The 26,978-nt window shown below is 44.3% G+C and overlaps 1 protein-coding gene across 1 annotated transcript; it reads right to left on the bottom strand.

Moving 5' to 3' along the window:
- Nucleotides 1-2,703: 2,703 nt before the first annotated feature.
- Nucleotides 2,704-24,327, bottom strand: MKRN1 (makorin ring finger protein 1). The gene is made up of 8 exons (XM_045792511.2): nt 23,973-24,327; nt 15,485-15,613; nt 9,458-9,687; nt 8,788-9,014; nt 6,326-6,540; nt 5,444-5,554; nt 4,756-4,894; nt 2,704-4,396 (listed from the first exon to the last, which is right to left on the bottom strand). The coding sequence occupies exons 1-8, from the start codon at nt 24,161-24,163 to the stop codon at nt 4,184-4,186; spliced, it is 1,455 nt and encodes a 484-aa protein (XP_045648467.1). The 5' UTR covers nt 24,164-24,327; the 3' UTR covers nt 2,704-4,183.
- Nucleotides 24,328-26,978: the final 2,651 nt, after the last annotated feature.

The following is a 26,978-nucleotide window of genomic DNA, read 5'->3' as shown; positions in this document are numbered from 1 at the left end:
CAACTCAGATCATGGTCCCTGGAATCGAGTGCCTGCATGGGGCTCTACTGCTCCTCCGTCTGCCTATGCTCTGACAAGATCTTTAATACTCTTAATCTACACCTTGATGATAGTAATCATAAAATCATCTATAACCACTGTTGAAATCACTGTTATACCTAAAATACCGTATTAACTCAAAAAAATTGGCAACTTAAAATAAATCAACAAATTTAACTTCATGAAGAAAAGGTTCACAACTGTTAAAGGATATTTCATGCCAGGCTACATTGGCAAAATAATCACTAACACCCCCCCCCCCGCCCAATCTCATCCACAATGTATGTTCATGCAAAATCTGATTTGGAGTGGAGGGGCTCTCCCCTCCCGTGTCTTAGGGAAGCAGGAGAGCATCTCCATGACAGCAAGAAGGATAGAGGCCTGTAGCAGGTGGTGCGAGAGAGTTACATGGCACCAACCACAGGAGTCTGTGGTCTGGAGAGATCACACGGACTATCTGGACAAGCATGGTTTCATCGGACCCCCCAGTGCTAGCAGTGTCTAGCAGGGACTCTACCTGTAAAAGAAATGGTTACCTTCCTCTTACTAAATGTTATCCATTAACAGCTTTAACACCAAAGGCAAGGGCCCTGGGAGACAGTGCATCTGCACCTAAGTAAAAGCAAATCCTTTTGAAGAAATAAACGTATCAGAAAGGAGTCTTGAAACAAAAAATGATTTTTTAAAACAAATTGTTTTACATGACAGATTATGCTCACTGTTGGCAAAGACAGGAGTACCCAAGCCTTCTGAAGTCTATTTGATTAAAAGAAAACTAAGCACATCAGCTGGACCTGAGACGACTTGCGTGGGTGCTGCATGTTTTCAACAGTTTAACTGAGCTCTACGCCCAATGTGGGGCTTGAATTCATGACCGTAAGATCTAGGGTCGCATGCTCTATTGCTTGAGCCAGCACCAATTTAAATAAATGCTGCTGACACTTAGAGACTGTCTCCTGGGGCGCCTGAGTGGCTCAGTTAAGCATCTGCCTTCGGTTCAGGTTATAATGCCAGAGTCCTGGGACTGAGCCTCACATCTGGCTCCCTCAGTGGGGAGCCTGCTTCTCCCTCTCCTGTTCCCCCTGGTTATGCACTGTCAAATTTTTAAAATCTTTAAAAATTAAAAAAATACCAGTCTCCTAAAAAAAATTCCATTAGTAATGCTATCAATGAGTAAGGCAAAAAGCAAGTACAGTTTATTTTTCCTACTAATCATATCTACGTATCAATTTTAAACCACGCAAGTTTGTTGGTTCGAGACTAAAAAAATATTGCTAAGATAATTATTTTAAACATCAAAAGCACCCTCTTTGGTTTTCCTTACAAAATGATGGTTTCAGCCTGAGACAGGCCGATCCACTGCGACAACAAAGATACCTTTATCCATACCCTTTACCACCTCCACCTCCAAGTCTTAGGTATTTGCTTCACGTTTTCCCAAAACATGTAAGTATCCATTCATGCTCCTGAGAGACAGAGATGGAAACATCACCTCCTGTGTGTAGTGGCAGGACAGAGGTTGCGACCAGTTTTGCACGAGAAGGGAGAATTTCACTTAAAACAGGCTAGCACACAGCTCACACGCAACACCCAAGAACAGGGCAGCCATGCACGTCATGACTGACTGGCCACTACACCAACTTGCACTGCCTTTTCCAAGATGCAAAGGGAGCTGCTCCGGACCCAAACCTACCTCAGGTCCAGCAGTGAGCTGTTGTCATGGCCTCCCCAGACCATTCTCCCACCAGACTCGGATATGCCAACAGAACAGCTGCCAAGCCACCGCCTGCTTCCCAGACACCAAAATGCAGAGGCTTTTGCTTTTAAGTCTCTTCCCTACTATGGCCCCTAACACTTCCACGCTGCCTCTGCGGCTATCCATCACCTGTGATCCCCAACACGGCCTGATCCGTAGCGGCTGAAGGCAGACTCTCAACACTTCTGGAAGTGGTAGATACATGAGCTTACAGAAAGCCTACTTGTGGACCTACAGCTCTTACCAGGACTACACGCCAAGTCACAATACACAAAATTCCTAGAAATGGAAACACTGAACACTGTTAATTCCTAATACAAGTATTTTAACTTAGAATATTTTTTTAAAAGATTCCACTTATGTGTGAAAGCGAGCACATGCAGGGTAAGGGGAAGAGGGAGACGCAGATTCCTTGCTCAACAGGGAGCCCAATGCTCATGACCAAGGCGGCAGGTGCTTAACAGACTGAGCCACCCAATAGCCAATACAAAAAGGTCACCACAGAATGGGTTTTATTAGAAGTATGATAGAATAATTAGGGAGAAAAAAAAGTACCCTTTCAAAACATTGTATTTTGTGACATACCTGCTATTTGTGAGTAGGAAGCAAGTTCAACTATAGCTGCGTGGCTGCAGAAAACAGGCGGTGCCTTTGGCCACTAAAGTGGGAAGGGTTAGTCCTGCAAATTCTAAAATGCAAGAGGTGATCCCGGCTGGTGGTTTCCCTGTTTATGGCTCAAACATTTCTCAGCAGGTTACAGGTCTTAAGAAAGCTATCACTTCTCTCAATGAAACCATATCCACATAACTGACGAACTGATCAGGGACAATGAAAGAAACCAATGTTATGCTTTGACACCTGCAAGTTTCAGAACAGCTCATTAAACATTACACAAAACAGAAAGCCAATTTGGTTTTTTTATTGTTTTATTTGGGAAAAGTGCTTCTTACAAAAGGGCAGCTGCAAAATACAGAGACCTCTGCAACAATTACTTTTTCTTATGAGTGAAGAATGGGTGGGGTCCAAGGAATCAAAGCAGTAGATGGACAAACGAGGAGCATCTCCCAAGTTATTTCAGGAACTAGAGCAACAAAACTCAAGGCTAAAATTTCCAACCAAGGAATTCCTCTAGCAACTTTAGTCCCACTCTTGTGGATTACCACCCCCACCCCCCTCTGGTGGAAAAGCATGACTTATCCTGCCAACCAATGACCCCACTACAAGAAACACCTTAGGAGTTCTGAATCATGTCTACCTGCAAAAGCTCAGGGATGGAATGAGGCAAATACCCACAAAAAACAAACACAAAAAACCCGACAAAACCTCAAACGAGGACAAACATTTGTCCAAAAGTGCCTGGGCTGGAAAGGCTGGGACCCTAAAACATTAAATACAAACTGTGTACCCAAGCCCTGGTTCGTGTTAATATATGGGACAACCAGACAGCTGAAACCTGTGGCTAAGCCCGTTTCTCTATTTATAGACAGAGCTAGCACTGCTCTACCGACACCTACCAATATACTGCTTTGTCCTTTACAATCTATGGGCCATACTAGGCTGAAACCACTAAACCAAGTTTTTCCACTAAGGCTAAGAACACAGCATCTATGCAGGGACGAGAAGCTTATCACACACTCGCACACACGCACACACCAAGTCTATCAGCCCTCGGGAGTCGCTTCCAGCTCAGCATTTCACTTATGCGGCTGCATCTGTTAGGTGTCCCAGTACAATTTTCCTATCGTGCCAAACACAGTAAAAATCTCAACACAGTCGCACCTGGTTCTGGTTACCCAGTAGTCTTACTTGTGTGCAATCGACAAGAGACCAAAACCACAGAACAAGTGCACAGGTGGGGTTTACAGGGTAGGGAACAGATATAAAAACACCGATGTGCAGATTTCACCAGAAACCTCAAGTATCCACCTTGTTAGGTCTGTAGCAGGCTACTTGCCACAGTTCAGATGCGTTACCCATCACCTCTATTCTCGGACCCAAAGCAGGGCCGATGCTGTTCCTTTTGAACTTTGGGGTCCTCCGAGTGAGTGTGGAGAGTCCATCAACGCTACCCTAGAACGGTGTGAATCTGGTGGAGAACAGATGACGCAACAAACCTACGCTAACTGTCTGACAGTTAAATTCATGTTACAAAAAAACTAGCTTTAAGATTTATTTTTGTAACTTTTTTTTTTTTTAGAACAGAGAAAACAACACACTCCTTGGGGAAAGGTGAGGGATTGAGAAGACAGGCCCTGGGTAAGAAGGATCACGACAGCACCTGGAGTTGAGAGGCCTGCCTAGGAGAGAAACTCGGGCACTGCCACACCACCACAGGGGACAGCTACTGTCTGAGGCTCAGCAGGCCAGTTCCCACGCCACACCAAGCTGCTATAGATCCAGGTCATAAAAATCTTCCAGCTCATCATGAAACAAGTCCCACTCGTCTTCAGAGTCTGTCAGGTCGTCGTCCCCACCTGCAGCCAAAAGCATAAGCAACATCTCGCCCAGCTCAAAGGTGACAACCTCCTCTTCTTCGTTGTCAAAGGGGTTGCTGTTCTCTCTTTCCTCAATGAGCTCCCAGAAGTGGTTCCTTCGTTGGGCCTGTAAAAAACAAGGCCATGATAGGGATGGCACTGTCGAGCAGTAGTATCTTCTAGTCTGTTGTTTCTAAGGCAAAACGTCCAGCACACCAGAGGGCATGACGAACAGACTTCTCATTTAGGGTTTCGACTTTACCAACTCCTCCCCTCTGGTCACTCGAGGCAAACCGATTAGTCTAGCCCTTTAGGCACTCTAGCTTTTCCTCTATCCCGCCCAGTTTCCTGAGGTTGCTGTTCGCTTTTCATCCGCCAGTCTCACTCCCAGACCTGAGTGTTAATCTCTTTCCCCTACCCCAATCTTTGCAGGCCTCAACTGATAGCGTGGTATTTCCCCTCCTTTAAAAAAACAGCGAGAGTTACCCGGTATCTGCTTGATGTTCCCACTTTCTGTCTCTGTGGCTCCTCTCTACGGCCATCAGGGTACGCATGCTTGTAAAAACAGTTCCCTCCAAATGGGCAGCTCCCACGTCCTTCATCAAAATACCTGCACGCCTTGTTGCTGGAAAGGAAAATATCGCAACCCTTATTCACAGTGGATTTCAGGTCTGTATTCGACTATCATCCGGTATTTTCTTTAAACAGGTAGGGATAGAACCGGCATGTCTGCTTCCAGCCCTCCCCAAGGTGTGTTCTTAATGTGTGCGCTAATGCATGAAGCACTGACAGAAACAGATACTCTGTTCCAGTCTGTGCTGTTCAAAGAGTTCCAGTCCCGCAGATCCGGCAGAGAGGAAATCTTCTAGGAAGCCCACACACAAGCACATAGGACAACATGGACTCAGAATGAGGTAGAAGCCCACTCATGGGGCATCAGCTAGCAGTACAGACTTCGTTATAACACAGTCCCTCGGCATGCACCCCAAGGACTGCGTTATAGCAAGGTACGTAAGGGGTTAAGTGTTATCAGGGGTGACAAAAAGAAACTGTACTGGGAAGTCAAAGAAAGGGTAGGAAGGAGGTAGGAGTATATAATGCAGCACTGTTCTTTTCAAAGTGAACCCAAGCTCTGTTGGGATCTTAGCTTGAGAAAAGGCTGCAGTGCTCATACCTCATTGCTTCCTTGTATTTCTGAATGAGTTTCTGCTTCTCTTCTTTCTCCTCCACCCAGTACTCACTTGGAATGACAAAGTTAGATGTGATGCGGCATTCTGGGCAGGACCTGGGAAACAATGAACAGGCTGCAATGCACATCCCCCTTTACAGGCCCACTCTTCTTCAAGGACACACCCTGGTGTGTCACCACCACACTTAAGACTTAACTGAAGGCCAAGTGGGCATTTCCTGAAAGGGCTCCACACTCACACAACTGACCATTTCTTTTGAGGCAAGACAAACTCCTTTAGAAATTCAACTCAATGGCTAGCCAGTTCACTCAAGAAGGTAACTTCGTTAAAGAAACAACAAAAAACTAAACAAAACAAAACAAAAACAAAGATAACAAAAGAAGACATTTCACACGGACTCCTTTTTCTTTCGTTTAAATAAATTTATTTCTTGTAACTTTGCTCTATTTCGATTATGTAGTTCTTGTTCGGTTATGAGAACAATCTTTTTAAAGGATGGTGATTATTGGCTAGCTTATGGATGGAATAGGAAAGCGGAAAATGTAAAACGTCCGGAAACATACATTCAGAGCTAGAAGTCTGTTCATTGAGCCTAAACTGGCTAATCCGTTAAACACAATCTCCTCAGAAAAAGCACGAAGATTCTACTAACTGATACATAGGGTTTCCTCATTCCAATGAAGTAGATATACCAACTAACCTAGAAGCTAGCTGAAATACAAAGAAGAAATCCCAATTAGAACACCCCAGTTTCAAGATAAAATGCATGCATTTAAATGCGCGTCCATCTGGTTCAAAGTTGGCACAAGATACTAAATTCTTCCCCAAAATAGAAAGCAAACACGAAGATTGGGGAGGAGCCTCACTTTATGATCTTGCTCTCAAATTGCTTAGCACTCCTCCACTTGCGAATACACTTGAGACAGTAAGTGTGGTTGCAGTTGGAGAGAATCCCAAAGCGGCGCTCACTGGGGTTGGCTTTCTCATAGACCACCTCCATGCAGATGCCACACACCATGTCCTTACTGCGCTGGACAGCAAATGAGAGCTCCATGTCCTTCTCATGGGCCTCAATGCAAGACTGGAAAAAGCAGAGAAATAACAGGTGTAGTCAAGCCACTGATTTAGACTTCAACTTGACAGTTAATGACTCATGTTCAAAGACTCAATCGTGAACTGAAAAGATGTTCCCAATTTGACATGAAAAGCAGCTTTATTCACAACTCTATAGGTGGACAGACAATTCTAATCTTTACATCACCAGAGTTAAGAACTCAACTTCAGAAACGGGGGGGGGGGGGAATCACCCAAATCTTTGCTACCCTCCCATGTTATGATTCGTGTTAGAGACAGTTTTTCATACTCAAGTTTGTTAATCTTCTGGTTTCTAGATGGAAAATGTAATTAAGATTAAGGTCTTAATTTACAACGTATCATAAAGTTAAGGGTGAAAGAAGCTAACATTTATTAGGTGACAATTAGGTGCTGGGCACCTCATTTTCACATTTTAAAAAAACCAGCTTTGAGGTACAGCAGATACCATGTAATTCATTCCTTTCGACGGTACATTAAACGCAGATGCAGTCTCCAACCATCACACCATCAGTACAGACTATGTCCACTACCCACACCCACAGCAAGTCACTCATTTCCCCAGAATGACTGGACCCCTCCCCAGTCAACTGCTAATCTGCGGCTATGCTTTTCAGGGCATTTCACATAAATGCGTCCTTTTGTGACTGGCTTTGTTTATCTAGCACATTTTCAAAGTTACCTATGCTGTGGAAGGTATCCGTATTTTGTTTCTTTTTATTGCTGAGTAATATTCCATCACGACAGAGCACAATTTATTTAACCATTCACCAAGTGATGGATATTTTGGTTGTTTCCACTTTGGGGCTAGTAAGAACCATGGGGACACCTTGCCCACTCAGAGGAGCATGTAACCCTTGAACTCGGGGCTGTGGGTCCAAGTCCCATGTTCTGTGTAGGTGGGCACTCAGGTGTCTCAGTCAGCTGCGCATCGAATTCTTGATTTAGGATGCAATGGTCTGATAGCACCGTGGCCGACTCTGCTCAACGGGGAGTCTCCACGCACCTCCCCTCTCTGTCTCAAATAAATCGTGAAAGAGAGGGGTGGCTAACACGTATGTTTTACATTTTCAATTTATATGAAACATACTAATTGTAAGGAATGCAAAAAAAGCAACCAAAGTCACCCATAATTTCACGTATCTCCAACATTTTAATATTTTTCTCTCTTTTTAAAACCTCTTTGTAAACAATCCTTAAAAGATACTACTAAAAAGGGAAGAACAAAGATGAAGACACTATTGCCGCCAATACCCAATACAAAGCTGAAAGACTTACAGGGATTTAACTTACCTCAATTCACACAGTCAACACGCTGTGTAGGTAGGATTCAAAAATGTCTTATACTATGCTTTATCCAATAACCAAATTAATTTTGTTAAACAGGTGATAAAGGTTAGAGACAAATATGTTGCTCCAATAAATAGTTTGTAAAGCAGTGTCTTCAACAAAAAATGGATGCTGAGAATGGGCTTAAAAACCATAGTCTGGGGGTGCCTAGGTGGATCAATGGGTTAGGGGTCTGCTTTCAACTCAGGTCAAGATCCTGGGGCTCGCTGCTCAGCAGGGAGCCTGCCTCTCCCTCCCCCACAGCTCCTGCTCACTCAAGTTCTCTCAAATTAATACATTAAAAAACTTTACAGCCGTGGCCTGAAATCCTCACCCATTGCAATTGGGACTGTAAAATGGTAGTCACTGTGCATGCAGTCTGGCATTGCTCAAAATGTTAAGCACTGAGTTACCACATGACCCAGCAACTCTACTCTCTAAGATAACCTAAAACACAACAGCCAGTGGGTGAAACAATCCCAACATCCTTCAATTAACGAATGGAAGAACAAGATGTGGTAGAGCTATACGGTGAATTATTCAGCCAGAAAAAGGAATGAAGTACTGGTACACACGACAACATGACTAAACCCTGGAAACGTAATGCTATTGTTTGAGCATGTCACAAAAGGCCACACAGGATTCCATTCATATGCTATCTCCAGAACAGGCCAGTCTAGAGACAGTAAGTATATCAGTTGTTGCCAGGAGCTGGAGGGAAGGGCAAAAAGGAGAGTAATGGAGCTAAGGGGCATAGGGTTTCTTTTGGGGGTGATGAAAAGGTCCTAAAAATCATACAAAACCCTGGTAATGGTTGCACAAGTCTGTTACTATATTAAAAACCAATGAAATGTGCATCTTAGAAGAAGTCTCACATGGATTAACAGATACCTCCCTGAAGACTTACTTTTATGTGTTGTGATCTCTGGGCTGCATCCATTGGATGGAGGACCTGCAGCCCACACATGTCACAGGCATCCCCGTGGAGATACACACAGTTCTCCCCATACCGGCACTCTCCCACCGCAGCATACGGGCAAAGCTGCTTCTTGGTTTCCGCTGCTGTTTGCTCTTTCTCTGCTTCTTCCTTGGTCACTGAGCCCTGCGGGGGTGCTTCAGTGCAGGAAGGGGCAGCTGAAAACGTTTAAGAGGGTAGTAAAGGTCCAAAATGGGTAAGGCAGATATATGAACTATGGTAACTGAGAATAACTGAACAGAAAAAAAAAATGGAAGAACTTCCATTAAACTCCAAGTCTATTGAACTGATCCCTTTACTCTTGCGCAATCAATTTTCTAATGCTGAAATTTCCAAGAGTAGGCTTGTTTTAAGAAAGAAAAACTTTATTTCTTGTGCAATTGCACTGATTTAAGAGGCTTCAGTTTTTCAAAACATTCTAAATTCATTACTACTGGGATTCAAAAAGTTTCTTTCACTCCATTGGTAAGTAGCTGGTAATCCAATTTAGAGTATTAAATCAAGCTAAGTATGAAGGGCGGAAGCAGGAAGGTTGTGAAACCAGCTAACTGGTGGGCTATGGCCTAGCACTCTAAGTTGTTTTTAGTCTTCAAATACTCACTACGGCCACAGTAGGGCTGCCCAGGAACAAACTCAACGGCATTCACCCAGTCTTCTGAACCTGCTCCTACAGTTGCAAAGTTTGAATTTCTTGACTCGGCTTCGGCTGAATTCATCTCAACAAGTGGTCCAACTCCTGATGAGACACTTGAGGAAGCAGCAAGGGATGATTTTGCAGTTAGGTCTGTAGCAGTCACTTCTTCCTGTTTCAATGGCTTGCTATGTTCATATCTTTAAAAAAAAAATTTAAAAAAGTCAGCAGTCACTGTCTAGCCAGCAGCCCCAAATGAAGTATGTATTCCCTGATCCCGTCTTTGGGTTCTTTTCAAAATATTGCGCCTATGAATCGGATGGGGAATTGTTAAAAGGCATATCCGTAATTTCTAAGTCTGGGGCAGAGGCCATGATTCTGCATGTCTACCAAACCCCCACAGGATAATACCGCTGGTCCAAGAATGGCACTCTGAGTAGCCAAGGTCATAGACCAGGGGTCAGAGAACTTTAGAGCCTTCAGCCAGGTTTGCCCACCCCTGCAGCAGACCATCTATCACCCCTCAAATTCCATGCTCATCTGGAGGTAAGTCTCATGGTTCTCATTGCAACTCCACTAAAGAGACTGTGCACCCAAGATCGACAGATTCAAACCCTCAAATTCAACAGGTAGAAAACGGAAGAACATTTTACCACTGTATTTACAATATACATTATGTATTCTTTTCCTGTATCCACTCATTGACCTTTTCCAAATTTTTACACCATAGATTTTCTCATTTCTTTTCATCTGTGAAATTATTAAAATCACATCTCCAAACTATTCCCTTCAAGAACCAACTTTCTGCCCAAGAAAATCTGCACAATTCAGACATTCATTCAGACACAAAGTAATGAGATATATAGTGTAAGTCTGAACTGGTCTAACTTACAGTACACATATTTAGCTGGTCTTGCAATTGACTGATTAATTGGGCCATCCTAACCATGGACCAGCAGTGTTACTGGTGCCTATATTTACATCTAAAAAAGACATTCAGACTAACTACACACTGTCCCTCAGCTTACGGCAAACATTTGCTGATATTTACCATTGGAGTCTATTACCTCCAGCTTTCATATTCCTACTCTTAGGCATTAAGGAGCCTACTTTGCCTTTCATAAAGTAACTGAAATATTTCGCTATCAGCTATAAAACCCAGTGCATTTTAATCCACACTGGAATCCTGAATCATGCAAGCTGAGAGCAGAAACCACTGAAGTATGCACTTCGCTTGCACCACACCTCACTTCATTGTCAAAAAATTGTCAAGTTAAGTGGTGTTCTAGACCTATGTGACTCTAAAATACTCTATTATGAGAGCAACCAATAGCCACATCTAGCTTAAGTATGTAAAACCCTGTTGGTTAGTCCCGGTACTGGCCGTATTCTCAAGTGTTCAAAAGGCACAGGTAGCTCACGGTTAGTATTAGAGGGATAGACAGCATTTTTTTTCCCCCAAATCTATCTGAGAGAGAGAGAGAAAGAACGAGAGCGCGTGCGTGTGAGCATGTAGGCGGGGGTGCAGAAAGAGAGGGAGAAGCCGACTTCCCGCCCGATCCAAGGACTCACATCATGACCGGAGCTGAAGACAGGCGCCTGAACAGTTCAATTTTTTGAGCAACACCTGGTAATGAACACCTACCATGCACTATGAACTACATCATGTGGGGTACCTGGGTGGCTCAGTTGGTTCAACGAGGTCATCGTGTTGTGGGTCCTGAGAGATAGAGCCCTGCCTACCAGGCTGGGTATGGAGCCTGCTTAGGATTCTCTCTCTCCCTCTGCTACTATCCCCACCCCCTGCGGGCTTGTTCTCAAAATAAATTGAAAAGAAATCATCTCCTGAGGGGTCAAATTTAAATGAGTGAAACAGGGTCCTTGCATACAAATGATTATCTATTTTGAAAATTAAGTTTTAAAATCAAATCTGCCTATTTAGGCAAAGTTAATCCCTTAGTGCAGAATAGAGCTATATAAAATGATTCTGAAGTGAAGACTTGTGCATTAAGTACAAGGAAAGATAAAGTACAAGTGAGAGAAAACTAGAAGCAAGAAGAAAAGGCAAGACACATTTTGAAAGGTGCTTTACTAGGGGCACCTGGGTAGCTCAGTCCGTTAAGTGTGTATCTTCAGCTCAGGTCATGATCCTAGGGTCCTGGGATCAGACTCTCTGATCAGAGGGGAGCCTGCTTCCCCCTCTGCCTGCTGCTCTGCCTCCTTGTGTGCGTTCTGTCAAATACATTATTAAATTAGAACAAAAAGGCGCTTACTAAAAAAATATATGGTTCAGTAAGCATGAACCTTCTTAAGGAACAGACATCAGTCCAGCCTTTGACCTTCAGGCCAAACCCAGAGCTAAAAATGGTTTTGATACTGATTTAGCCAGCCAGGCACCCCACTGACATCCTTACTATTTTTTTAAGAGGCATTTATTAGAATTGTGTAATTCAGGAGACTGACTCCGGTACCAAATGGACTTGTACTCTTGGTTTAGGTATTTTTAAATGGTTGAAAAAAAATAGTTTTATGACACATGAAATTCATGTCAAGCGTCCCAATGAAGTTTCATGGGAACGCAGCCACACCCATTAGCTTATCTTATCATCTAGGCTGCTACTGTACAAGGAAAAGTGTGACCTCCATAGCCAAAATACATCTGGCACTGCACAGATGAGGCCTGCCAACTCTCACTTAAGAGGACTCTCCCATCTACTGTACTCAGAGTCCATGATGATGTGTTTGTAATGTTTGTAATGGTTATTAAATTAATTCTGTAAGATTATCACAGAATCGGCGATCCTTTAAATCGAAGTGTTAAGTGAAGAAAAATACTGACACGACACTGAAACTAACATTGGGCTTTTCTTTCACATCTTTGCAAGTACTCTCAGGTCATCATCTCGGGGTTCCTGGGATTGTTGCTCAGTGCGAGTCTGCTTCTCTCCCTCTGCCCCGCCCCACTGCTTGCGTGCTCTCTTTCAAATAAATAAATCAAATATTTTAGTTTATGAGAATCAGTGGGTCCAGAGGGAAAAAGCCCTCCAAATGAAAGGAGACTGACCACAGAAATGGTTGTCACCTAAGACCTCTTTTCCACTGGGTGTGAAGAAACGATGAGGGCGTTCTGAACTATGGCACTGAGTAGGTGGGGGCCAAGGACCTTAGAGGTCCCGCAATGTGCACGACAGCTCTGCAGAATGAGGAACTGGCCTACGTAATATGCCACCATCATCATGAAGCACTGACAGTAGTATTTGTGAACTCCTGGCATTAGGACATGATTTTTCACTGTGAACTATTCCCTCTATGAAGCACTCAGTTATCTGAAATCTCTGGGCACTGGCCAATTTGTGAAAAAAAAAGATCCTAGCACAGTTGAGTGTGAAAAGTAGGGTCTGTCCCTAACAACTACCACAGCAGCTTTCTGGCCTATTATTAAAACATAGGTTTCCCTAATTCCTTTCACTTTATCCTGAGAGCTCTAAACCCAGCTCCAATCAGTTCATTAGCCAAAGTAGGAGCTGCATCTTTACTATTATGAAAACTAAAAAGAAAAAAGCAGTTCATTAGGTGACTTGAGACTGCCTGTCAGAGCCTCACCAAAACAGGTCCCCCACCTCAGTCCCTGGCCTCAACCTTGGTCTCCCACACGAAGCCCACTGATTACACAGCGTTAGGTTGAGGACAGGCCTCCATGCTTGCTCTGAAGAAGAGTATGAAATGGCATTTAGGGCTGGCAAGATTCCCTGAAAAATAAGTCGATTAACACATACAGCCTCGGCCTTAGCTGAGATTTCTTCAATTTAACCTTGTTTTTCATTCTTTCACCCTATATGGTCCCATCAGATGAGTCCCTCTTCTAAAGAAGCTGATCTGTTACCAGCCACACTTTCCCTCCTATCACACAGTGCTCTCCACTTTTCTGCTGGACATCCTTGGGTCTCACTTCCACTCCTAACATTTATTTCTTCTCTCCTTGGACAGAGTTTACAAAGATTCCAGGCTGACTGTCTAGACCAAGAACCCAGCTCCCCAATTTAGTTGGTCTGGAAACTGCAGACCATTCTACTACAAAGAACTGCTCTTTACATATACAGTAAGATGGAGTTCTACCAAACCCCCCCTTTCATACTGTGACTGAAAGAGATAAACCTGGCTTTTTGGGTTTTGGGGGGAAGGGGTGTCATTTTTCCTATAATACTGAAAAAAAATTAGCATAGAGCAAGTAACTTAAACTCAGGTATCAGGGGATCCATTTCTGAGCTTATAGTCACATAAAAAAATCTGGAAAAAGAATCTGTTCATTCTCTATCCTTCCTGTATTTCCTAGTAAAATGAATGTGGGATGACTGAACATTAATATTCCGCTCATCGATAATTTCTTAGCCTTTTTTTTTTTTAAGATTATTTTTATTTTATTTATTCGACAGGATAGAGACAGCCAGCGAGAGAGGGAACACAAGCAAGGGGAGTGTGAGAGGAAGAAGCAGGCTCCTAGCGGAGGAGCCTGATGTGGGGCTCGATCCCTAACGCCGGGATCACGCCCTGAGCCGGAGGCAGATGCTTAACCGCTGTGCCACCCAGGCGCCCCTATAATTTCTTAGCCTTTTGAATTCTAAGCATCTGAACATAAGAGTTGACATAATCTTTTCTGCTCAGTATGCTAAAAATGGCTCACATGCCCCAAAATGTCTGACCTAATATGATGGTTTACAGTTTGATACTCCTCCCTTCGAAAGGTGAGGCCCAATCTCCCTACCCTCGAACATGGGCTTGACTTAGTGACTTGCTTGTTGTAAGGAGTACAGTGGGAGTGTGGGACTTCTGAGACTAGGGTCATAAAAGGCATTGTGGATGTGTCCTTGCTGGCTCTCTTTAATCACCTGCTCTGGGGAAGGACAGCAACCAATTAAGGACACTGAAGGACCCCTAGGAAGAGGTCCAACTGGTAAAAACTAAGTTTTCTGGCCAACAGAGTGTGAGCCACCTTAGAATTGATCCTTCAAGCCCAAAGACAGGTCAAATAATCACAGCCCTGCCCGAAATCCTGACTGCAACCTCCGGAAGTTCAGAGCTAGAACCACCCAGCTAAGCCATGCTGGTTTCATACCCCCAGAAACTAGGACATGGATTTTTGTTGGTTTCTAACCTGGTAAATCTTGGGGTAATTTGTTCAACATCAATAGGTAATTTTTTTTTGAAGATTTTATTTGACAGAGAGAACAAGCAGGGGGAGGCAGCAGGCAGAGGGAGAGGGAGAAGCAGGATCCCCACCTAACAGGGAGCACAATGCAGGGCTCAATCCCAGGAGCCTGGGATCATGACGTGAGCGGAAGGCAGTCGCTTAACCAACTGAGCCACCCAGGCGCCCACTCTACGGATTTGTAAACAACCCACTCCTGCCGAATTGCAATTTAACAGGATTATGGTACCAGTTCAATGAATGATGACAGAGATTAAAGGAGGAATCCCTCTTGGTTAGTAGACACATTCCTGAAGTATTTTCCCTAAATCTAAGCTTAGATTTAGTCTTGTAGGCTGAAGGGGTTGAGGAAAGTTGACACGGAATGGATAAGCTCTCATAACTAGTAACCTAATAAACTATTCCAAATGCCTAGAATCCCATATTCTCTCCATTAATTCATTAACCACGAGATCTGCAACTATGGTCAAATATGCACATCATTTTTACTCTTAAAAAGGAAATGCCATATACAAACATGCTTTCTCCATACCTTATCCCTAGGTTTGCAGAAGGGGCTCAGGGGCTCCTCAGGAAATGAAGTTAGGAATGCATTACGAACTTATTTTTTTTAATGTATTAATACATGCCCTGTAAGAGATTTATCGGGGTACTAACACTGCTACAGAGTCCTTTTCAAAGCATTTATCTTAAACCTATTTGTAAAGCTATTGGAATTATGTGTTTTACTCACTTTTTCTCAACCTCTCCCACCCCACCTCTGAACACAACTATCTGTAACCAATTCTTACCTGCAGCGGTCTCCGTAAATACAGTATCCTCGCTGAAAATACTTGCACACTACACCGTAAGGACTGTCGGAGAGGTCATGCGAGTAGCGACAGTTATCTCCTTCCTTACAAACCCCGTGCATGAAATACCTGTGAGAAAAAGAACCACAGGTTTAAAAAGATTAAAGCCAGTCCTACAAGAATTCATGACCAATGTACTCCACCAGTAACATAATATATCCAATATAGCCTATCCTACACCACCATGTGAAATGAACACAAAAGCAAGTAGAATTAGACTGTATGATCTGTTATGGTACCACAGGAAAGTTGCCTATACATAGGTGTACCAATTTAAGATTTCAACTGAGGTCATCATTAATCTGGTCTCTGCAGGGTACATTTGACCACAGTTCTCATTTTACAGTCCTAGGGAGGTAACATCTTGTTTTTCACTAACTTTAGCCATAATGGCAGACCTGCTTGAACAAAAAAATTAAGAAAGAGAAGAGAAGGAAAGAAAAGCAGCAATAAACAATGTAGACCAGAATGGGTCAGACTACTGTATGTTTCACTACTTTTAGAAACCATTTTAGGGGTGCCTGGCTGGCTCAGTCGGTTAAGCATCTGCCTTCAGATCAGGTCATCATGGAATCGAGCCCCGCCACTGGGCACCCTGCTTGGTGTGGAGCCTGCTTCTCCCTCTGCCTCTGCCGCCCCACTTCGCGCTTGCGCGTAGGCAACCCCTCTATCTAGTGCTCGCTCAGATAAATCTTAGAGCCACATGTTAGGGGCACCTGAGTGGCTTAGCAATTCGATCTCTTACTGCGTCTCCATCACAGGGTTTCAAGTACAAGCCCCACGCTGGACTCCCAAAAGGGCATGGAGACTACTCTTAAAAAAATTCATGTAAAAGCCACATGTAAAAATATATCCAAATTTGCTGCAAACATAGAGGCAAAGGGCAATCACTTTATGTTCTTTGGTTAGTGGACTATTGGTCCTCGGCCTTAAAGGATTATGTGTGTACCTAACTAGCGGTTTCCTTTTTTTTCCCCCTTTTTTTCCCCCTAAGATTTTATTTATTTGACAGGGAGACAGCTAGCGAGAGAGGGAACACAGGCAGGGGGAGTGAGTGAGAGGAAGAAGCAGGCTCCCAGCGGAGGAGCCTGATGTGGGGCTCAATCCTGGGATCCCACCCTGAGCTGAAGGCAGACACTTAACGACTGAGGCACCCAGAAGCCCCCTAACTAGCTGTTTCCTAAACACCAAGTATCGGAGTATAACTTAGGACTCAGTTCCTAAAGAACTTGGACTAGAAGCACTGGCATCTGGGAATTTGCTAGAACTGCAAACGTAGAGAATGCCTCGTACCTACTAAATCACAAAGTGGGGACTGGTGGGAGTGGGAATGAGTAGAGAAAGCAGCAATCTACGTTTCTCTAGGTAAGTATATGAAGTGATATGGGTCTTATTTTTTGTAGGTAACCCTGATCATGCAGAGGAGAACCACCACCACCATCCTCGATCTTCCCATCACTGACTTTTGTCAGGGTTTTCTCTTTTTCCCCCAAAGATTTTCTTTTTAAGTAAGCTCTACCCCCAACGTGGCACATTGCTCTACTGACTGAGCCAGCCAAGGCATCCCAGGGTTTTTTTTTTTTTTTCAATTGGTCCTTTATTAGTCTTTCTCTTAAGCAGAGAGTCATGATTTTTGGCAGGCCCCAACTCCAAATAGGCATCTATGTACAGCTGGAAGAGTAAGGAAAAAGTACCAGGTGTAAACGTGGCTGGCCTTGCAAATGTCATCACTATATCCAAGAATGGCACAGTTATCTACACCCGGTGAACAGAGGGACAGTATGTATACTTCACTGCCCAGTGATCTGAATTGTGTAGAAAATATCCATATTCACCGAAAGAACCTTGAATAAGGCTGCCCAAATTTGAATGGGAAAGGTTCTATTCAAAGAGTACCTGGAAGGGAAAACTTTTTTATGACAGTTCACCACATGGAAAGAACGTTAACATGTTGGTGAAGCAATTAAAATGACCAAGATCCTTAAGTGCCCTGGGGTTTTAGTCCGTAAGAAATGTTAATATACTAGGAAGTCAATTAAAACTATAGGTGACCTAATTTCAACTGTTGAGTCTACCATCATCTAACTCGTGTGAACTTTCGCTCAACTACAGGGCAACTTTTGAGTTAAGTTAAACTACTCAAAAGATATTTTGCGGGTGCCTGGCTGGCTCAGCTGCTTAAGCGTCTCACTTCAGCTCAAGTCATGATCTCGTGGTCCTGGGATCAAGCCCTGTATCGGGCTCCCCACTCAATTGTCCCCCTCCCTCTGCTCCTCCCCCTGAGCTGAAAGTCTTTAAAAAATGCTCATTTTTGACTGCATAAATGAAGCCATCAACACAGACACCCCAACAACTAAACAAGCCAATGATAATTACATTGTAATCTCCACTACAGTAAAATCTTGCCTCAAAGTACATAGAAAAGTACCCAGGGGCACCTGGGTGGCTCAGTTGGTTCAGGTGTCTGCCTTCGGCTCAGGTCATGATCCCTGAGACGCAGGATCGAGCCCCCTCTCCAGCTCCCTGCAGAACAGAGAGTCTGTTTCCCCCTCTGCCCCTCACCCTGTTCCATACTCTCTCGCACTCAAGTAAATACATAAGGAAAATCCTTAAAGAAAAAAAAAAGTATCCAGCTGGTAACAGGTTATCCTTTTTAAACAGTATCAGTGCTTGAATACAGTAGTTTACCATCTCATCCCCAGTGGTGACTTCTGTTTTTTAAACACACAAGACAAAGCTATCTATACCTTCAATATTTCTTTGGGATGGATCAATTTGAAGTCAGATACATATACTGATTTAGTTTTAAAGCTTGATAAAATATTTAAAGATTCCAAACTGGGAAGGTTAGCACCTAAACCTCAGGCACAACTCAATTTTACTTTTGTTCTTAAATCTCATTTTATCCAACTTTCAATTGTTGCCCTTGGGTTTATGATGCTTTTTACTGTGTCAGGTTCTGTCTTCCACCAATCACTACCTGCCAGTTGCCGACCTTCACCTCAGTTCCTTAGCCAGCTGCTTCGGAGCTCCAGTCCCTGACACCTGTGCCTTGATTCACTTCCTTAGCACCTCTGCAACGCCTACACTAATACTCACTTGTGGACGTGTACGATGGGTGAACACTTCTGCAGAATCCGAAATGATAGTAAAAACTTAGAGTCAAACAGACTGGCTGGCCTAGGGCAGTGGTACACGGACCATTAGCACTTTCTGGTCAAGAGCACAGTAGAGCATATGACCCAAGTGAGAGAGTAAGGAAGAAATTGGGGAAAGGGAGGAAGGAGATGGGGCTGGATAGCCAAGAACAGACTCTGTAGGGCCTTGTAAGCCAACTTATCTTTAAGCAGTAAGAAATCAATTAAGTATCTGAAACAAGGAAGCATGAAAATTAAATTACTGCATTAAACTTCCTTCCTTCCAAGTGACTGGTCTTGGCCAACTGTTACATTTACATCTAGGGGCTTTAGCTGATCCCAAGTTTCAAGAGCCAGAAGGGAATGCAGCTACCAGAACAGTCAATACAATCAGGCTGCACTAGTAGTAGACTGTTTGGATCTAATAAAGAGTACAAAAGATATGGGGCGCCTGGGTGGCACAGCAGTTAAGCGTCTGCCTCCGGCTCAGGGCGTGATCCCGGCGTTCTGGGATCGAGCCCCACATCAGGCTCCTCTGCTATGAGCCTGCTTCTTCCTCTCCCACTCCCCCTCTCCCTGTCTCTATCTCTGTCAAATAAATAAATAAAATCTTTAAAAAAAAAAAGTACAAAGGCTCAGAATTGGGAATTCTTTTTAAGATTTAAGCAATCTCTACACCCAATGTGGGGCTCGAACTCACGTCTGCAATCAAGAGTTGTGTGCTCTTCTGACTGAGCCAGCCAGGCACCCCATCAGAACTGTGAAGACTTTCAATTCCAGCCTTGTCACTTACTAGCTACATGACCTCCAGCAGGTGATTTCATCTTAGTTTCATAACTGCATAGTCTTTGCGCTATGCATGTTCACTCAAATCTGTCCTTCCACATCTTTACTCTGCCCGGCCAGACTACATTCGTTCACTATATTGGTTTATAACCGTGCCTGGCAGGAAGAGGTACACGTGAACAAATAGTTAAGAATTAGTAAGGCAAACCATTAAGGCCAGACACCTAGATGTCATGCCACAAGGTTTTAAGTAACTGGGGTAATATAGCCAGAATACAACCTTTTTGGGCACTATTCCTGACAAAGTGAATATATGCAGAAAGTTACATCACAGATCTGGTTCAACATCAAGACTCCCCAGCAATGAAATTCATACCTGAGGTCCAGAACTAGCAACACTGAAGGAATTCAAGCAGACGCATAATCACCTGATACTTCAGAATCAACAGAAACACTAGAATACAAGCCCTAATTAGTTACTGCCAAATACTAAGCATTATTTTACATGGTACGTTATGGTCTGGGTTTTCAGGGGGTTTTTTTTTGCCTTTTATTCCTCAGTTGATATGAACACTAGTGGTACAGAATTAAATGCAATCCTCACACTGAAATCCCCCCTTGCCAACCCATCTGTAAGACATTATGACATGAAAAGTGTTAAGTTATAAAGAAAGAAAAAAAGGCAAACTGCTCTTTAAGAAATTTCTCCCCCAAACGAATCTGATCAAAGTGCTTCTGTTTTTTAAATGCTACCACCAAGCCACCATCTAAACCTTGATGCCACTGCCCAGACTAAAGCTTCCTTTGGTGAAAAGGCTGGGCCATATGAGTTTTAATTATTTTAGAGACGTACGGGTGAGAGGGAGAGACAATCTCAAGCAGGATCCCCCCTGAGCTTGGAGCTGGTATGGGGCTCCATCCCTCCACGGGATCATGACCTTAGACAAATCAAGAGTTGGGAACTGACAGACACGCAGGTGCCCCTGGGCCATATGATTTCTAAGACTCCTTCCACCTTGATTCTATGACACTAGGGCGCCTGGGTGGTTCAGTGCCATTAAGCATCTGCCTTCAGCTCAGGGGGGTGAAGTGTCCTTCCAGCTTCTCCCTCTCCCTCCCTACTGCTCGTGCTCTCGCTGATGCTCTCTCCCAAATGGGTAAAAAAAAAAAATTTAAAAATCTTATGACTCCAGACATTTTAAAGTAATAAAGGCAAATATAGTCGACTAGAATCTCCCTACTGCTGGACCTCTTCGAAACCTAAGCATGTTTGCCAAAATACATTACAAAACACCCCAATAGTAGCTTCTAAGGGTACAACAGAAGCAAACAACCTGCCTGTGTATCTGCAGAAATTACAGATATTTACTGATGAGTGCACATACCATTTTTCAGACTAGACTGAAAATTCCTGTTGGCTGAGGACCATGGTTTACTTTTATCTTCTACAATACCTATACAAACAGTAGTTACATATTTGTTTCATAAAAACTGTAGAAGACACCTATTTTTTTGTCATGGTGAATCATAATGTCAGCAGCAAATTAATTTTCCTTAATGGGCTGGTAACCTTTTCAATGCCACTCCTTCAAAAATACCTATAGTTTCCAACTAATAAGCTTCACTATGGATATCACAGCAGTTGGATAGATACTTCCTGGAATAATTTCCTTTATTATTTTTTTTTAAAGGTTTTATTTATTTATTCGACAGAGATAGAGACAGCCAGCGAGAGAGGGAACACAAGCAGGGGGAGTGGGAGAGGAAGAAGCAGGCTCATAGCAGAGGAGCCTGATGTGGGGCTCGATCCCAGAACGCCGGGATCACGCCCTGAGCCGAAGGCAGACGCTTAACCGCTGTGCCACCCAGGCGCCCCTTTTTTTTTTTTAAAGGTTATTTTTAAACTGTATTAACTACACTTGAAAAGAAATCGAAATATAAAAACACTTATTTTGGGGATTATTATTTCAACTGCCAGAGCAGTCATCTACTTCTGTAGATGAACTCTCTCAAAGCAGTGTCTAAATCCAAAATTATAGCTTGCAAGTTATGAGAGTTTTAAGTATTATTTTAACCCCATACTCTCAAAGAAGTTATAAGCAATAGCTTATTTCATTAATATTCCTCCAATAAAAAAATATGAAAAATGGCCTGGTGGTGGCAGCATAATAACAGTTCCTTGGCAAAGGTATATGTAGGTTTTTCTTAAGCTGCAGACAGACACAATGAAACAATTTTGAGAAATATGAAGAAAACAGTAGCCAATGAGAAAATATGACTGAGCAATTAAAAAAATCATCTAAAGTTGAGTATTATGCCCTAAGAAAATAGCCTTAGTCAAACTGCTAGATAGAAGGAAATAAGCAAAAATACTAAAATGTTATCACTATCTTGAATTCAAGGGAGATTGTTATGAACACAATGAAAATACGACCCATTTTTGCATTCCCCTCAACACCTAGAGCATGGTCTCTTATGGTAGGCACTAGTACTACTGAATAACTGAATGAGGTAGGCCCCAAAAGATGCACAGATCTTAAGTCCTTTGTCTTTGCTCATTTACAAGTTTTTTCTTTTTTTAAAGGACAGCAGAGGAAACTTCAAAGCACATATTAAAGTGGGTAATTTTAGGTGTGGGCTTACCAGCATCAACTAAGTACAGATTAATGATAACAAAATAGGGACCTGTTCTCAAGAAAGCTCAAGGTCTACGATAACTGAAGGTGTATTTGATATTCCACTGCCCAAAGAAAATTTTAAAACATAGATCATGTTGTTAACTAGAACTGAAAACAATGTCAAATACTAAAATCTAAGATATAGCTCAATCAAAAGCTAGACAGGTTTACGGGGGGGGGGAACTAGTACATCTAAGCCTGTATCTTTTACATATGCCTTTCCAAAATATATTACTGAGCTATGTAAAATTTTTAAATACATAAATCAATGCTATTTTGAATTATGATTATATACTGCTAAGGAACTAGAAGGGGAAGTAAGAACAGGGCGAACCGTCTTAACAGAGTGTAAAAGTGTAAAGTGCTGTAAAGCTGGGTTCAAGTTACAGCTACGTGATAAAAATGAGATAAGTATGGTAATGCCAGGTTGGTGATGGGTGTTCAAGGCTAGACTATACTGAGATCAAAAATGATAGGTTAAAATTAGGACTTTGTATGGAGTTCTTGAAAGAACTCACATTCAAGGAAAGAACTCACATTCAAGAACATTATTTTCAGTATATGGAGGTAGACTGGGACTGCCACTAGTACGTAATCAACTGCAGCATTGTGAAGAGAAATTGTCTATAGGGACTCTAACAGGGTTCATGAACAGAATTTTCAAATTCTCTTAAGACATTGCACTTGATTCCCTTAGGATCTACAAATGACTGATAAGAAAAACTACCTAAAATAGCTTTTTATAGTTCTCCATCCCGCTACTGAAAGTAAGCTTAATTAAGCTTGTTATTCATGCCTAACACGTATATATTAGTTTAGTATCACTGCTAACAACATCTAGACAGTGAGTTCTGCATACTAAGAATTCAAAGTATTGCATGGAAATTATTCCCCGCCCCCAGTGAAAACTGGGGTTCCAGTTGGATTATTTCAACTGATAGAAAAAGAAAAGCTTCCAGCTGCTAATGATCACTTCTAAAAGAATCCAAGTATAACATCCAATTATTAAACGCACTCATCCTGTATGTACACTCGTTCATTCTTTACACCCGTACACACGTACCTATAACCGCCATCCACTAATTAAATACTTGCATCTGACATACCAAAACCAAACAAAACCACTCTCCTCCGCGAAAGACAAGCTCTTTGATTCCCCTTCAGAAGTAAGATCAACGTATTTCAGTGTATTTAAAGAGAACATTTTGACCGCGGAAGGGGAATGGCAGCTCGTAAAATTTAAGGCAGAGTAGAAGACCCCAGCCCGGCACTCGGTTCTAAGACAAAGCTCAGAACCGCCAACCTCGATAAACATACAAAGAAATAACAAAAGCTACTTCTCGGGTGGGGCGGGGGCGGAGAAAGACGCGAGCAGGCGTTACCAACGGATGACAGGGCGCCGAGGCCCGGCAGCCAGGCCACCTCGCCCGGGCCCGCGGCCGCGCTCCCCGGCCCCGCACGGCTGCGGGGAGGCAGGCTGCGTGGCACCCCTTTCCCGAACCTGCGGAGCTGCAAGCAAGGGATGCGGACTCGGGCTACAATGAGGAGGGGGGAGGAGTCAGTCAACCTTTCCCTCTGCGCCGCACGCCGCTCCGCCGGCGCGGGGAGGGCGGCGGGCGGTGCGGCGGCCCCACAGCGCAGCCGCGCGCGCCCAGGGCCGCGGCAGCCGGCGGGGGTTGACGCAGCGCGGGCGGGAGGCCGCGGAGGCCAAACGTCGCTCTCCTCCCTCTGCCGCCCGCCCCCGGCCTCCCGCCCGCCCCTTCCTCTACGCCCTCTCCGCGGCCTCAGCCCCCTCCCGCGCCGGCGCCCGGCTGCGCAGCGTCTCACCTGCAGGTGACCTGTTTAGTCCAGCCGCCGCCGCTGCCGCCGCTGCCGCCGCCGCCTCCCCCTCCCCCCGCCCCCGAGGACGGGGAGGTGACTGTGGGGATAGGGGTGGGGGAGGCCGCTGCCACCGCCGCCGCTGCCGCTCCTGCTCCTGATGTTGTGGCTGTTGTTCCGGGAGCTGCAGCCTCCGCCATTACTGTTTATCCCACACAGCAATGGCACCGGAACTTCCGGGATCACATAGTTCCGGTCCGGCTGCGGGAGAAGGCGACGAGGGGAGGGGAAGGAGACTGGGGTGCTCGCTCGCTCCCCTTGGCTCCGCGCAGTGTCTCCGAGCGCTCTCGCCGCTCTAACTGCGGGCTGGAGCCGCAGCGCCGCGGCCCGCCTCCCGCCCCCAGCGCCCTCTGATTGGTGGACGTGACAGCCCCGCCCCCAAGGGGCGGGGCGGGGGCCGGGCTCAGCCAGGCGGACCCGCCCTCACTGCGCCCCCCCCCCCACCAGGCCGCACATCTAGGGCACTGAAGTCCCATTTCAAGGGTGCTAACCCAGAGGAATACCTGCTAGCAGAGGCTGCCGCAGTGGAGGGCCGGAACTGAGGACCTAGGTTGGAATCCAGACTTTCCCATTTACTGATTCTACCAATTGCCTGCTGAGCGAACCGGGAATCAATACCCATCCTGAGCCTGTTTCCTCATCTCCAACGGGGTGACAGTAGGCCCTCCCTCACACGGTTGCTTTGAAGATTATGGGACATGCATAGCCGTCACTGAGCTTAGTGCCTGATACATTAGTAAACACTTAATGTTCTCTAGTAAACACTTAATGTTCTCTCTTATACCTACAATCAGGGTATAATCTCTAAGCCCAGGAGACTAGCATGGTAGCCAAGCACAGGCTCTGGAGTCCGCTTATCGCCCTTATCTCTCGGTTTCTCCCATTCTTGGCCATGCGCCTTTGAGCAAGTTAATTTACCTCTTAGTGCTCCTGCTTTCTCTATCTGTAAATAACAATAATTTGAGTCCATGGAAAGCACTGTTCTTTCACACTGCAGTTAATACTGAACAAATAACAAAAGAGGTCTGGAATATCCCAGCTTACAGAGTCTTTTGTAAAACTGAAAATTAAAATGTGTATTTATCTTATTTCCCTTTAATGTCCACTGTCCTCTGAGATGCTGCCTATTAAATCGTGATTTTCCACAGGCAGTTTTTCTTAAGCCCTCGATTTGCTTTTCTTTAGTTTACCTGAGAGTGAAAATCCTCCCCCCTGGTTATCAGACCAGTTGGCACAAATAAGGACAATGACAAAGCCAACAGAAAACAATGTTTCTTCCAAGGCCACACCATGGCTGCAAGAAGACTAACAATCCCTTTTTCAGTAAGTTTTAAAAATGTCTTCCCAGTCCTAACTTCATTGCTCCAACTTCCCAAACAAAGGATCATTGAGATGTCTAGTTCCTAAAACTGCCCCCACCTCATGACAGTACATAATCCAGAGCTGATTCCTCTTCTGGTCTCTCCCCAAGCCAGCTTCAACCCTGTAAGAGGCCAAGTAGGCTCCTCCCTCCTGCCCTTCCACGTTGCCCCACCACTGAGCCGTGGTCTCCCTGATGCAGCGAATTCATAAAATTTCACTTTGCGGGACGACAGGTATATTCCCAATAGTTTTGAGTTTTACCAAGTCAAGTAATACGGTTTTTAAAAAAGGTGGGGGAGGGACACCTGACTGGCTCACTGGAGCAGGCAGTACTTAATCTACAGGTCTTGAGTTTGAGTTTCAGTGTTTTAAAGAAAGTGGGGCAAGTAGGGGAAGCAAGCCCTTAAATTTTTAAAAAGAGGGTCACTTGGGCACCTGCTCCCTGCTCAATGCAGAGTTTGCTTGTCCTTCTAAAATAAACTAAAAAAAAAAAAAAAGAGGAGAAAGAGTCACTTAAAGCACTCCTCTATTTTAGGAAAATCCTCTGTATATTATGGATTCCTTTTGTCTCCATATTGCTGCCCTCACGTGGAAAGCATTGGCGCCCAGCTCAGAGCCCTCAGTGGCATCGTAGGAGAGCGTTAAAGAGATCTGAGCCTCAGTAACACACCTCAGAAGGCCCTGGGAATGCACTTCAAATAATGCAGACCTGGTCCTAAGGTGGGGGAAGATGGGACCCAGGGCTGTCCCCAAGGTCAGATGTGCCCATCCAAGCTTAGTTCTGAATTTCTGATCTCCCTGCTCAACCCTGCAGCAGAGTGTGTCATTCTCTGCTCCAAGTCCTCCAAGTAGGGTTTCAACCAGCGTGAGTCCTTAGCAATGAAAGATGCCTACGCCTTGGCTCACCAAACATACCAAGAGGAATGATATGTTCTGTGTTACAGGAAACAAACTAGAGTTACCCGTTTTTGATTCCTGGGAGAAAGTTCAGCACAAGGGCAATTCATGGATTTCTTCACTCGAGAAATTAGTAGTGACTCTGCTATACAATAGCCAGGTTCTTTATTGCAGGAGCCAAGGGCCTCCTGTGTGGTATGATGTGAGGGCACCAAGAACCTCCTCAGATTACAAATGCCTCCTTAGATGCCAAGATCCGGAAGGGGAGAACCACAGGCAGGGGAGGACTCCCATGGGAGCACTTACTTTACCCACTTCCAAGACTGGGCATCAAGGGTTTAAAAACCCTTGGCAGACACAAGGGAAGGAAAGGATTCTCAAGAAAGGGCATGGTGGGCACTCCTTCACAACTTTGTGAAAAGCTAGTCACCTCAAGTACAGTGATCATATTTATTAAAACAAAAATGTTGCATGGCTTGACAAGGCAGGTGCAGCGGACTGGTCAGGAAAACAGGAAGTCAGGGCTGAGCAGAAAACCCAGGTGACTAAGGAATCATGAAAACTTTAGTGCCTGAACCTAGTAGTTGTGACCTAGGGCAAGTTACTGTTTCCTCACTGGTGAAAATACCTCCCTTGTAAGTATTAAAATGTATTAATATACATCGCTGGCCTTAGTAAGGGCTAGATATTTGCTGT

The sequence above is a fragment of the Ursus americanus genome, chromosome 3, assembly GCF_024610735.1.
Source record: "Ursus americanus isolate L20-20 chromosome 3, mUrsAme1.1.p, whole genome shotgun sequence".
In the NCBI taxonomy this organism is placed as follows: domain Eukaryota; kingdom Metazoa; phylum Chordata; class Mammalia; order Carnivora; family Ursidae; genus Ursus; species Ursus americanus.
This window is presented reverse-complemented; position numbering and strand designations above follow the sequence as displayed.